Source organism: Tachypleus tridentatus, chromosome 13 (genome assembly GCF_004210375.1).
Source record: "Tachypleus tridentatus isolate NWPU-2018 chromosome 13, ASM421037v1, whole genome shotgun sequence".
Classification (NCBI taxonomy): Eukaryota; Metazoa; Arthropoda; class Merostomata; order Xiphosura; family Limulidae; genus Tachypleus; species Tachypleus tridentatus.
In genome coordinates this window covers 225,495,129-225,509,547 of record NC_134837.1, presented here as the reverse complement: position 1 = coordinate 225,509,547, position 14,419 = coordinate 225,495,129, and the positions used below count along the sequence as shown (strand labels likewise).

The 14,419-nt window shown below is 31.7% G+C and overlaps 1 protein-coding gene across 11 annotated transcripts in view; it reads right to left on the bottom strand.

The window, feature by feature from the left end:
• Positions 1–13,249, bottom strand: part of LOC143236489 (DENN domain-containing protein 11-like) — a 48,206-nt gene extending 34,957 nt beyond the window's left edge. For 6 of the 11 annotated variants that reach the window (XR_013019570.1, XR_013019571.1, XR_013019569.1 and 3 more), the window contains exons 1-3: positions 12,713–13,248; positions 7,909–8,008; positions 3,993–4,151 (exon numbers count right to left, since the gene is read on the bottom strand). Coding sequence is in view for 5 of the 11 variants with exons in the window: in XM_076474776.1 (XP_076330891.1) it covers positions 3,993–4,151; positions 7,909–8,008; positions 12,713–13,148 (695 nt within the window). In the remaining 6 variants the exon portion in view is untranslated. Of the gene's footprint in view, positions 1–3,992; positions 4,152–7,908; positions 8,009–12,712 lie in introns of all 11 variants that reach the window. The other 5 variants (XR_013019572.1, XR_013019573.1, XR_013019574.1 and 2 more) reach the window with 1 other exon arrangement.
• Between the last annotated feature and the right edge of the window lie 1,170 nt (positions 13,250–14,419).

The following is a 14,419-nucleotide window of genomic DNA, read 5'->3' as shown; positions in this document are numbered from 1 at the left end:
AATTAGTACAGCATTAAAATCTTAGCTAATAGTCTATATTTTAACAGTATATATGTTTTAAATTCTTAATTCTGTAAAGCAGCATCTTAAAAAATCCTAAATATCCCATAGCATGATTAGGCATCTTCTCTTTTACCCACCATCTCTCCAGCAACTATGAAATTAAATGTAAATTACTTAGTCCAAAACTGTCACTGTTCAAACGAACCATAATTTTTATAGCATTCAATTTTGTTTTGTTACAGAGCTATCAAATAGAAAATCATACCCTTTTGCCACACCCACCTGTCACATTCTCTTTTAGATTTGTTGAAAACAAATTTAGGTTTAATTATATATTACCTATAACCAATAGAAAATCACAATTTTCATTTATCAAATGGCATATTAAATTATATTATTTTGTTCTGAACATATAATCATCAGTTTTACTTGTAATACAATTTTGGTTCCTACAGGAATCACGAGAGCTAGCTTAGATGAATTCGTAACATCTGTTGTTGCATAGTTAGAAAGCCAGAAAAACTGTGATTGTTAGAGAAAACTGTCTGCATGTTATTAGTCTATATTCTTTGGTGCATTATTTAATTAAATACAAATTATTTAGTGCACTACTACCATTAGTTTAAAAAAAGTAAGGTTATGTGTTATCAACAATTGACAGCAAGAAAAGAGAAGGTGAAGTACTTTATTTCTTGTTTCTCCTATTTATTTATCAATATAAAAGTAACTAAAGTGTAATAATAGGAATCTCTTTAGGTAAGTTAAGATTAGATTATGTAAAATAAACAATAATAATAACAACATTTCATGAGGCATGCATGGGAGCAGCTCAGAGTAACTCATGGGTAATGTAATTCAATAACATAAGAAAAAGAGGGTAATTTAGATTTGTGTGTGTGTGTGTGTGTGTGTGTGTGTTTATTAGGTTGATCAAATTGACAATCACATATGGAGTTAGGGTAGAGAAAATAACAGATAAAATATAATTTTACTGAAAACAAGTATTTGAACTGCATTTAGGAGGTTCTAGAATTTACATAAATGAAATTTGAGATTTTTGAGATGAAGAAAAGTAGTTTTAATCTTAACATAAAAATCACTTTAGAATGGACTATTCAAAACAGATACTCAATATACTTATGTACATATCTTTTATTTTATAAAAATATTTCACTGAAAAATATTTTTTATTATGTGAAATATTTATAATGTTTACTAAAAAACTGCCAAATTTTGTGAACATATTTACACTATATTAAAAGTTAGAAGTATCCAATCTATAACGAATTTGAATAAGTAGAAAGAAGTCACATGGTTGGTCAAATTGACCAAGCCAATGTTGAGAGAATAAAAGCACGGACATAAAACTATCATGTCTAAAACATACCATTTCTCTCATTGCTTACTTACCATAACTCAGTTAGTGTGTGAGGACAACAGTTTAACAGTGCTCTTTTCAATCAAACAAAAAACCCATAGGTACTGCTTCTGGCAACTTGACCTATACCTCTTTGTTATGAAATAGCATAGGAAATAGACAAGTGTCTGAAATACAGTTTCAGATAAGATAAATATTAACTATACAAAGTTACTCACGTCTCCCCAGAACAGACTGCTAGAATCTTGTGTTGATAAAATAGCGAAGGGACTGGTATGAATAGTGCAGTTTAAATCATAAGCTACTTTGTGGTATAGCAACAGAAAGGAAAAACCTATAGCAAGTGTTATTCACTCAAGGAATAGGAGCTAGCAGAATCATCACATGGTGAAAGACCGCATCCATCTCAGTGGAAATACAGACAGTCAGTTGAAAGGAGGTTTCCTTTGCTTCTCAATTGTCTCAAAAGATGGTTAGAATGGTTGGTTTGTTGATTTGGTGTTTTATGGCACAAAGCAGCTTGGCTATCTGTGCCAAACATCCAGTAAAAAGTTAAAATTAGAGTAAAAGTAGGAAATTTATAAAAGGAAATTAAGGTAAAATAAAACAAAGTTTAAAAAAAAGGCATGAAACCTTTGTTTACATCTAGTCTACAGCATTAAGAGAAAAACTATAGTAATACAAGTTGTAGAGGACTTTCTGTAGCATAACTGTAATTATCCTAGCTCACCAGAAAGACTAACAGGTAAGTACAAAAACCACCATCAATCACCTGAAGTTGGCCTTTCCAGTCGTGGTTCTGAGTTATTTGATGTTATGACCATTTTCAAAAAGTAAAGTAATAAAAGTTTTAAAAGACTGGTAGCAAAATTTTAATAATAACTCACCAGGATGACTAACAGGTAGTTCAAACAGATAGTTAGAACAGCAGCGTTAGTTACTTGAAGTTGGCCTTTCCAGTCCCGGTTTCAAGTTATTTGACTTTACAGCCATTTTCTAATTTCAAATCGAACTAGATGGACTGTGATTCTTAAAAGGGAATCTCATTAAAAAAGGTCTAATGTATAAATTAAAAAACTTAAAGCCTGAATGGCATTAAAAAAATTAATTAGTTTAAAAAACTAAATATTTCCAAGGTGGACAGTGTCACCATCACTAATAACACTGTCTAACGTTATGGATAAAATTTGGGACAGAATATGGTTGAAATTGTGTCATCATTGAGTGGTTAGAATGTACAAGGTGCTCAATTGGCCTGTATATTTCAGGGATTAGCAAACAATGGATTTATAGTGTGGTTAAAACAATATATCAAGTCATGTGATGTGGGAGAATTACTTATGTGAAATACCTACCATAATAAAGAGGTTCAGAAATGAATCATACTAGACATGTATCTGCAAGACCCATTCAGTTAGCCACAACCACTGAGAATGGTCTAGTTCTTAGCATAAGAGTTGGCCTGTACTACACTCCCAGTTAAACTCCCCTGTTTTACTTACAATTGAGTAGAACATCCAGTTGGTCTCATACCAGTGATATTACACCATCCTGAAAAGAAAATCTCCATATTGACCTCCTCAGTAGCCTGAAACAGGGAGAGCAAGGATTTTCCCACTCCATTAGAATAAAACAGGACTGAAAAATATGTATAACAATGAACATTGGAGAAATGCATGGACCAAACAATGGTTATCTATCATCTGCATAATTTTCCACAGAGAGATATTGTGAAATAAGTTACCAAACAAAAGGACAGCAGGATCTATTGGCAGTCACACCTTCATTAAAGTGTAAAGAATGTTTAGAATATTTCAGAAAGAATGATAACCCATGAAACAGTTTTCATATTGTGGTCTCTCTTTTTTTTTTGTCATTTTCTACAATTTTAGATCCTCCTAAATAAATATCATACTGGTAAAAAATATATCATATTAAAATCTTTGATGTTCTTCACTAAGTCTTATTGAGTCTCAAAAATTTATGAACTTTGAAATATACATTTTGGAACACAAAAAATATACATTACTCACTAAAATAGATTGTTTCAAAACTAAATAGTATAAACAATTTAATAATCTAAAATAATAATGAGAAATCACACAAGCAATACTTTTACTGTGATTGTTAGGTTGGATTAACAAAAGCAGTAACACTCAAAAACACTAACTGTGATTAGACATTCTACATAATACTAACCCATGTAATTTCCCAGCTCAACATGAGCGTGCATATATTTTTGTACCTTTCCATTTATCTGTATGTTATCCATGTTTGTTTTTTAGTATTGATTCTTTCCACCTTTACTGAACTCTTCTGTTGTTAGACTAACAGCACTTTAGCATACTTTGAACTACAACTATTTTATTATTCATTTATTAAACTTAATGTTACATAATTTGGAAAGAAAAAATTAGTTTTGGCTCTAAAAAGAGCTCATTTTGTAGATTATGCCATGAAGTAAACCAGTGACTACATGCATCAACAATAATTGCTAAGTTTCAACTATAGAGCAGAAAATCATAATACAAGTTATTACTATTAGTACCAAGTTATTACAGCCTGACAGTATAGAATGTAAAAAACTATTTTAATAACTAACTAAACTCACCTTACTTGTTCCTGTAGAAATTCCTTATGTTTGTGAAGAACTGCATAGTTTGAACCCAAGATTCCAACAGACTTCATTCGTGCACCTCTTTCACTTACACTGTCCACTTTCATATTTTCGAAACAAGCAAGGCCAAAAGCCTGCCCTTGTTTAAAATATCTGTATAGTAGAAGATATTTTCTTTTTACCCAAAGAAACTTAAAATCTTTATTAAATTTTTTCTTACCCTATCTCAAAACAAATTTATGCATTTATTTTCATATATAGAATATAATCTAACCTAAAACATAAAAACATGATTATTCATTTCTCATCTAAAACAATTTAGCATAATTTACACCTTACAACCAGAAAAAAACTAAATATCAATAAAAACTTATTAAACAAATATTTACTTGAGCAAGTTTTATGCTATAAAAAATTAAACTGTCTTCCATTTCACAAAAACTTTATTCATTTTTAACTTCAAGAAGAAAAACAAAAAAATGGTTCTTCAACCCATGAAAAACATATATATTTATGAAACACATATGCACATTAATTAAAGGATTTTGTAGTTTATGAATACAATGTAAGAAAATCCTGCAGGTTATTAGCAGAACTCAGAGTTGGTAACCAAATGGACAATAACAGGAGCAGAATGGTTATTTTAAAGTCCGAAGATAGCTTGAAGAAAATTTTACTATATATTGACAAGTTTTTGTCAACATCGGGTACTTTTTTTTATTACATTCTCTCAGCTTCTTTTCCTTCAAGATCCTGTTCTAGACTGTAAAATCCAATGTTCCTTAGTTCACAAGAAATGATCCATTTACTCAGAGTGACTAGGGTTACCCATGTGACTGATCATTCTTATAACATAGATTAAGATGTAACCTCTAGATATCACATGAGCAACTACTGAAGGACATTGCTGTCAACAACCTTGCACAGCTTGCAGTACTGAAGAAATACCCACTCCATGCAAAACAGCTACTATTGAATCATGAAGAACAAAGGAACAGCAGCAGCTACAGTGAAATCAACCTTATACTTTTTTGATCACTTATATGAAATCTGAACATGTATGAAACAAATACAATATGTATGGTATATTCATGTACTCAATGTACCAAAAGGTACCCATGAACGGTTCCACTGGTTGCACAAAGCTATTGGAAAAGGTGCATATGTGTGTGACCCAAAGGTATAAGAGATCCCTGGAAAGCCATAGTCCCCATAAACAAAACCTTTCAAGCAGTATGAATAGGATATGTGAAACTCCTTGTGACTAGTAGTTCCATAGCTCACAGGTGGATTGGAGAATATTCAGCATCACTGAAAAAGAAGTTAAAAAAACATTCTCAGGTTAACAATATGTTTAGTGAGAGTAGGGTTATTTTTTAAAGTTTTGAGGAATATCAACTGCTCAAGACATTGTACATAGATGGGATCAGATGAAAGAGGAAAGAAAACTAGGTAAGGATATAGAACTGAAGAGAAATTTCATAGGTAAGAAATATAGTAACCTCTCTGTTTGTAAGGAAAAGTGTGACCACAGTTACACAAACCATGACAGATAGGACTGGATTTCACTTAGCAAGAAAGAGCCAAATAAGCAGGAAATGAAAGAAGTGAAAAGAGCTATATTGAAATAGTGAACAAGAATCACCTGTAAAAATCTCTGGACATGATGAAGTGCATCAGATTTGAGGGATAGAGAGGAGATGTAAATAATGATTAAAAACATCAGGAGAAGAGAATATATTGAGCATTAGTGAGCAAAACCAATGCCAAATAGTTCACCCTTATCCCTCATACAGGCAAGGAAGATTCCAAATTCTGAACTCCTTTTCTCATTGGCTGAGATCCAGGATATAAGAATCACATAAATAACATGGGTGAGGTAGAGATTGCAAAAATGTAGTTCATCAAGGAAGAAAACACTTAATCATCAATATAAGGAAGAGGTAAAATGAAAGGTAGTTAGAGTAAGGATGAAGAAGTAGGGATTGAGAAGAATCATATGAAACAGAGGAAAGAAATAATGGTACATAACTGTGGAATCATAACCTGATAATGCTAGAAATTTGAAGATTATTTTCAAAAGAAAGAGAAGTCCCCTAACCACAACCAGAAGGAGGAGGAGACATGCACTCAAATTCATCATTTTCATTCTCCCCTCAAAACAAGATGATTATTTACTGAATCAAATACAGTGACCCTGTTCAACTTTTCCATTTTTGGAAATGGTCTCTCATATACTTATACTTCAGTATATGAGGAGTGAATAACCAATCAACAGTTTAGAATGTCCCCAGAGTGGTTTTCCCAGCCATTTTAATCTTTTAAAAAGCTGCTATGTTCATTTGAACCAAGATTTCAAGAAGATATATTGTGTCTTCAGTCTAGTCAACATTTTATTTATTTTTAAACCTAAATACATCTTATTTACACTCAGCCTAGTAACAAAACAGATTCTATTTTCATAAACAAATTTTTAGTAAGAATATTTCATTAAAAAAAATCTGAATTTTTATATAATAAAAGTCTACCAAATTTTGTAAATATACACATGCTTTACCAAAAGTTATAGTGCAAATGCTTAGCCCCCTGCTAGTACAGCTGTAAGTCTACGGATTTACAATGCTAAAATCAGGGGTTCAATTACCCTCAGGGGGCTCAGCAGATGGCCCAATGTGGCTTTGCTTTAAGAAAACACACATGCAAATGCTTAACGTGTGAAAATGTGTAGATGAATTCATGTATATTACACTGAGCAAAAGGTTAAACATACTAAAACAAGTGTTATAAAGTAAGTGAAATTTCATAACCTTGGGCACACTGTGACAAAATAAAGTTTAATTTATCCTAGAGTACCTCTTGAGAAACATCTTACTTTAGATCTCCTTCACATTTTTTATGATTTGCAAAAATCCAATCAAGTAGAGTACTAGCATCAGAGTCAACATGAATTAATTATATTTACTAATACTTTCAAAAAATAATACACATGTTCAGTATGCTAGTTTATTATGCTGTTCCTGCCTCCAAAGAAAAGAAATAAAGTTTATATGCAAAAAAATGTTATTAATACAAAATAGGGTACTTGTAATTACTCACTACAGTTTGAAACTATTTTTAGCAATATGAAACAAAATACTGCTCCAAGTAAATTAATGTCTCATAGAAAACATGACCTCCCAGTTAACATGGTACTTTCTTTTCTTTTTCCTACTAATCTTAAATCCAAGTAAATATATTCCCATCACAAATTTTTATAATAATATCTCTGATAATAATTTAGAAATTTACCAAAAATTCAACATTAAACATACCATGTCACTTTGTTCTCTTCTTATCCTATACCCTATCAATAAAGAGTTTATAGATCTAGCCAATAATAGATTCACTTAATGTTCAAAGGTTCTCACATCAAAGATTTTGATACTTACCTAGTTATTTCTTAACAGTCTTATGAAATACCAACGAGTAATTCTCTATATTCCATTTCCATTTCTTTAACTGTTTGCACATTAACAGTTTGGTTTTCATCTTAGTGTTATATCTTATTTGTTAATAAAATCCCCTTTCATTTGCTTACATCCATGCTTTATAAATTTCTAAATATAAATTTCTTTATAAATTATAGTATTAAAACCTCTTAAAACAGCCAAAGAAAGTACAAACCACAGCAACTTAGTTTTCTAAAAAGGCATAATGAGTAGTTCTCTTAAATTTTATCTAAACTTCATGGAAGAGAGCGACATCAACTATATATTCCAGGGTTAAAAGCTACATATTTCACTTCTAAGACACAGCAGGAAAACTGCAGAAAAGAACAAACATAATCATATTAATAATGTTACTAAATATTCTGAAAAAGCAGCTTAAAAATGTTACTTTTGCAAATGATGAAATAACACATGCAACTTACATGAAATCATGTTGCACTCTATGAGCTCCACTAATAAAAGCTTTGAATTCAAGGCCATTTACATCACATTCTTCTGGATACACCCATTCAACAATATTTCCTGAAATATCAAAATATAGTTCACACACTATTAGCATAAGATTTAAAACATATATTTTAATGAAAAAAATCATTTTTGTTTATTTCTTTTAAATTTTGTATTACTGAGAACTTATTCTTGTTCATTAACCCTTTTGCAATGGATCTGGTATACATACAATTACACACTAAGTATTTTCATTATGACTTTTGATACAGCATGTATATCTTCACAAAATTTGGTAGATTTTTAGTAAAGATTACAACTTCTTTTGTACACAAAAAAATCAATTTTTTAATGAAATATTTTCATAAAGATTTGTTGGGAAAATATATCAAGTCCATTTCATTACTAATCTGGGTGCACAATGATTTCATGTTATGATTTAAAAACTTTTCTTTGTCCCAATAATGTTATATATTTATATATATTTTATTATATTGAACTTCCAGTCATGCCTAGGTAATATTATATATATTGCATTGACATGATGCACATGCACTCATGTTACTCTATCTAATGGTATAAAACTGGCCTTTAGTTTAATTGTCTTGACTGTGTTTTAATAAACTAGTATTTTATAATATTCAGCCACATTTCAATTATTAAAGACTACCTATATATACAGATTATTACTAATTAGAAGTAAGTTATGAAACAAACAAAAAGCTGTCGCTAAGCCTTTCAAAATTTCACATGGAGGATATCAAAAAACATTTTTTTTAGGTTTTTTATATATGTTGAATAACAAAAGAAATAATAAATAACTACACTAATATCATAGACTTCCACTATAATTTATTTACCATAAGAACTAAGATGTATTTAGACTTCAGATGTATTTAGATGTATATGAAACTTCAAGCATACTAAAGATTATATATCTGCTTGAAATTTTGGTTTAAAAGAAGAAGACTGCCTCTTCACAGATTAAAATGGTTGAAAAACCATAAGGAGGACATTCTAAGCTATTGATTGATTATTTACGTGTCATGTATTGAAGTAACTGTATATAAGGGACCAGTTGAAAAATTGAAAAACACAAACATAGTCCCTTTTTTGATTCAGTACATAAGCCATATCTCAGGAAAATAAAAAGATACAACATTCTTTCTTTATATTCCAGCTTGTCAATATTGATAAGTTGAGTTCCTAATTTGTATAAAAACTACAGACTTAGTATTTTGAAATCACAAACATCTACCTGTAAACAGTGCTGCATTCAACATATCACAACTTGCTAAAAATTTAAGTTTTGGTGTGTTCGTTTAATATTTACTTTCAAATTAAGAAATTAAGTCATATAATCTATAATTCCATTCCAAGCTTATTGATATAAATTCATAAAATAGTATTTCAATAAAATTTTGAATACAAATCAACAAATGATATGTATTTTAACCTAAGATCCTGACATGAATGGGTTAATGTACACAAAGGTTCTATAGAAATATGGTATAAAGTAACCATAATATATAAAAAAAACAAGACACTATTCTGAATGTAAAAAAGTATACAAGCTGGTATAAATTTAACTTAGATTAGAACTTTCCAAAAGAATATCCTTGGCCAGCTTACAATGCAACTATACACTTTGGGTTGTATTAAATTTATTGCAAACTTTAACCTGAATCTATGGTTTTAGATTCCATGAAAATGTTTAATTCTTAGCATTCATAAAGAACTCTACATTGAATTTTCTTAATCACTATTTCATTCAGGCTATGACAGAATACTAACCCAATCCACATCATAAGGAAATGTTTTGCTAATAAAACAATACATACACAAAACACTGTATACATGTTTTTTTTCAATATGTATCAACTAAAAGGCTGACATTTTCCTTATTTTAAAATGTATTTCAGATAAATACTTACATTTCTGTACAGTTAAAAGCTACTTGCTTGCACACTGATATGAAGAATTTTACATATGCCACAAGCCTTAAACAAAGGTCCCATTTCTGCACATGGTGAAGTGTGTTGAACCAATCTATGATACAATCATAATTAGACCATAGCTTTTCACCAATAAGAATGTGAAACATCTTCTGTGCACAGTAATCTCCATTAGCACTAGAATTAAACGAAGGCTTATTTTAATAAAACAAATGAAATGCACCAGAAATTAAGAGGAAAGGCAGAAGACTGTACAGAAAGGTGAGTTTGGTTTGTTTTGAATTTTGTGCAAAGCTACACAAGGGCTTAATATCTTTTTAGTTTTCTGAGATATGGCTTACGTACTGAATCAAACACAGTGATCCTGTTTGGTGTGACGGGGATTCAAACCCATGGCCCTCAAATTACGAGTCAAATGCCTTAACCCACCTGGCCATGGTGTGTCATGGAAAAAGGAATCTGGAACATTTACTTTAGTTATATTTTACCTAAGACAGAACACCCATATCAGATTCAGAAAATCATCAATCTTGAGCTAAAGAACAGCAAGAAATAGGTTCAAGCATGGCAGATCTATGAAAAGGTACAAACTTTCTCTATTTTGTCTAAGAAAACTGGAAAGGTATTACAAACCTGTTCCACAGCATTCATAATCTGTAAAAAGAACACAGCCTCCTCAAATTGTTTAAGGAAAATCAGTTGAGAGGGGAGTTAAAAGACAACTGGAGAAAGTGAAATGAGAAAATGAGTCTGAATACATAGAGAAAGGACATGAGAAAGCACTGCACAACTTGAAGATTATCAGAAAAGAGAGCCTGCAGGTGTATAAAGAGGGAAAGTTGAGCTCCCTCTCAACCATAGCAGAGAAGCAGCTTCCAAGACAAGTCACTTCCACAAGCTGCAATGGCTAGCTTTACAAGAGGAAGTATATTAAAGAGGAGAAAGAGCAATTTCTGAGGCACCTGAGTTCATTAAACCAAATAAATCAGAAAAAAAAACTGCTGACAAGAGCTTATGACTGAGTTTCCAAAGTATAAAATACACCTCCAAAGTTCCCATAAAAAAAAAACAGGAAACAGGACAAAAAGGACTGAAAATAAGGCATTCTGACCAAGAAACAACAAAAAGAGATCAGGTCAACTAGAACATAGCAATGCAAGAAATGGAAACCAAGATGGTGAGCAGGTAAGAATGAATGTTCCCAATGCAGTTGTTGGAAGCTTGGATAGAGATTGTCCAAGAGAAGACAAAGTGTAAACTAATAGCAAAGAAGCTTGAGTAAGAGTGAAAGAAGACAGGCATACTACAGATAGAAAAATATCAGCATGAACATGAATTTCAGGAGGTAGGAGAAATACATAATAATTATGAGGAGGTTCAGAAAGAGTATAACCTAAAACTAATCAAAAACAACTACAGACAGAGAAACAATGTCACTAGTCTGAATAACAAAAGTAGCAAAGCATGATGGAACAGGAATCTGTTCCATATTAGAAAGTGAAAATACAGAAGCAAAATCAGGCAGGCTCAGTAAAAGTGAAAAAAACACAAGGTCAAAGACCCTAGGATAGGAGCAAGTCAACCACTTGTTGCCAATGACAGAAACACAATTGATCATTAAACAACCTTCAGTTGTCATTCAAACTGCTGGAGTAAATTCTAAAAGTTGAGAGTCTGGGCCTCGAAAAGTAGCAGAAAGGTGCATCAAATAATTGATGGTTAAAAAAAAGAAAGAAAAAGAGATACACAATTTTTTGTATTGTTGTTAATGAATACAAATATATCAAAGTTATAAGAAAACTACTCATGTATGAACAAGAATAAATACAACAAAATTAAAAAAAGATGCAACATGAAACCCATCTGAAGGTCAGAAGTGCCAAAAAAGAATGAACCTATATCCAAACACTAGTGATCAAGGAGGATTACTGTATGTAGAGGATATGTTACCCTCCTACTATTGGTGATATAACCTCTATGAACAGTATGTAATAAGCTGGCACATGCTATAACACAAGTAAGCATGGGAACTTTGTTGAAAGATTGTGGTATGCAGAAAAAAACATTCATAGTAATGCACAAATTACAACTACTTGTTAGGCTTTTAAGTGAGTAGTATATAGCAAAGTTAAGGTTCTCAAACTCACAAGATAACTGTAAACTAAAGTTAAAGAAATTTACCTGAATTTGAAAAATTTATACTGCAGAAAAATGGCAAAGGTTTCTTCATGATATTAACCATAATATATAGAATATTATGGTTCACATTATGGATGCCATAATCAGAAGTATCCGACTTGACATTTGTTTGTACTGTAAGACAGCTTCTTCTTAACAGGGTGATAAACTTGTTGAAAGAGCTAAGGCTTATGCCAGCAATTTGCTGTAGTTTTGAGAAAAGCAAAAGATTTTCTCAAAAAGTTAAATGTAAGTTAAACTTTTACTGTTGCCAAGGGTAACCTTACAGAATTAAAAGTGACCTTTTGTTATCCATAACTCATGTTAACACATTTAACTACAACAAATATCATGAGTGGTAAGTGATAAAAATCAAATTCTTTTTCAAACACTGTAAAACTACTTTTATTCACAATTAATGGTTATATTAGTATATCAAATATATTTACTTGTATCTTGTATAGAGTTTACCTGTTTCTAAATTTTAACTCACCGAAGTCATGTACTGTTATATTCTTTACATTTTCATACGAAAATAACCACATAAACTTTGATCATACAATTTAATAATTATTATTTACATAAGTTCACAGGTACCCTACAACGATGTAACTGACTAAAGTTTAAAATAAACTAAGCTACTCACCTGTTCGAGTTTCAAACGCTACAACGAAAACGCAAACAATTCCACCACCAAATGGAACTATGTTTTTTCGTTTGAGTTGCATTGAATCAAAGTTTTTTTCAAAGTACGTACTAGCGTCATCAAGTTCTGGAGTGTCACGCTGGCAGCTACTACTACTACTAATTTCCCCAGTATTATTACTATTATTATTAGACCCACTAGAAGTTCCCTTTACTAAGTCAGGTGAATGGTTGAAAAAATACTCTTTTCTTCCTAACACAGTAGTGTTGCTAAAATATTTCTCATTTTCGAAGCTTTTGTGGCTTACAGGATAGCAAAATTGATCAACGCCCCGTGATGAAGGGGTTAATACAGGAGGTACTATACAATAACTTTTCTCTTGTTTAAAAAGTAAAGGAGTTTGGTCATTTACTACATTTTCGTCATCACTCGACATAATTAATCATACTGCGATGCACCTATACAAAAGGCAATGCGCCTTAATCCACCACCTGATGGAGCAAAACAATTGTGGCGTCATCTAAGTAAGAAGTTACATTTGCCATAGAATATGAGTTGTGTTAGACCTATTATATTTTAACCTACGTTCTTTATTTCGATGTTTTTCAAGAAGAGTGCAAAATTATTTTCATTAGACATACGTACTACGCTTATTATATTGTTTAGAATCACATTCTTCATTCAGTCTCTAAGGGTTTTTACAAAATAAGAACTTATACGCCTATTGTAATTTGTTAGTCTGTAAAATGCCTACTAAGTTCGAAGGATGTGACGTCAAGTGTTTTCAAGATCATTCGAAGTATTGGTTTGGTTTGAATTTCGCGTAAACCTGCACGAGAGCTATCTGCGCTAGCCGTCCCTAATTTAGCAGTGGGAAGGCAGCTAGTCATCACCACTCACCGTCAACTCTTGGGCTACTATTTTACCAACGAATGGTGGGATTGAGTGTCACATTATAACGCCCGCAGGGCTGAAAGGTCCAGCATGTTTTGTGTGAAGGGGATTCAAACCCGCGGCCCTTGGATTACGAGTCGAGCCCTTAACCACCTGGCCATGCCGGACCTAGAACATTCAAATCTAAGTAACAAATAGTTGTGAAGTGTATGAGTTATTTTCGAGGTATAGAGTTGAGTTAGTGAATAAATTTCCTGTAAATTAAAGTATCTTACATTAATGAACGTCATTTTTAACGCAGGCCTACAGCAAACTTATGGCAGTGTACAAGTGTTCAAATTTGTAGAAACTTTAAAAGAGGAAATAAAGTAATATATTATTATTATTACGTGGATGGGACTGAATTATTTTTGCCAGATAATTTAAAAAACCCTCTACCTACCACCAGCTAAAGAACGACCTACAATGTAAGTGTTCAAAGAGAAGTGTTATTTTGACAAATAAGAAACATAACATAAAAAACAGAGAAATTCAAGGTTTAGTTGAGATGGTGAAACTATTAAGGCAAGATTAGGAATAATGGGATAGAAAATTAAAATAAGATGAAGAGGATTTAGGCACGTAATTAAAAGAAACTCAAGAAAAAAATGAGAATGGTCAAAAAGAATTTGTTTGTTTGTTTTGGAATTTCACACAAAGCTACTCGAGGGCTATCTGTGCTAGCCGTCCCTAATTTAGCAGTGTAAGACTAGAGGTAAAGCAGCTAGCCATCACCACCCACCACCAACTCTTGGGCTACTCTTTTACCAACGA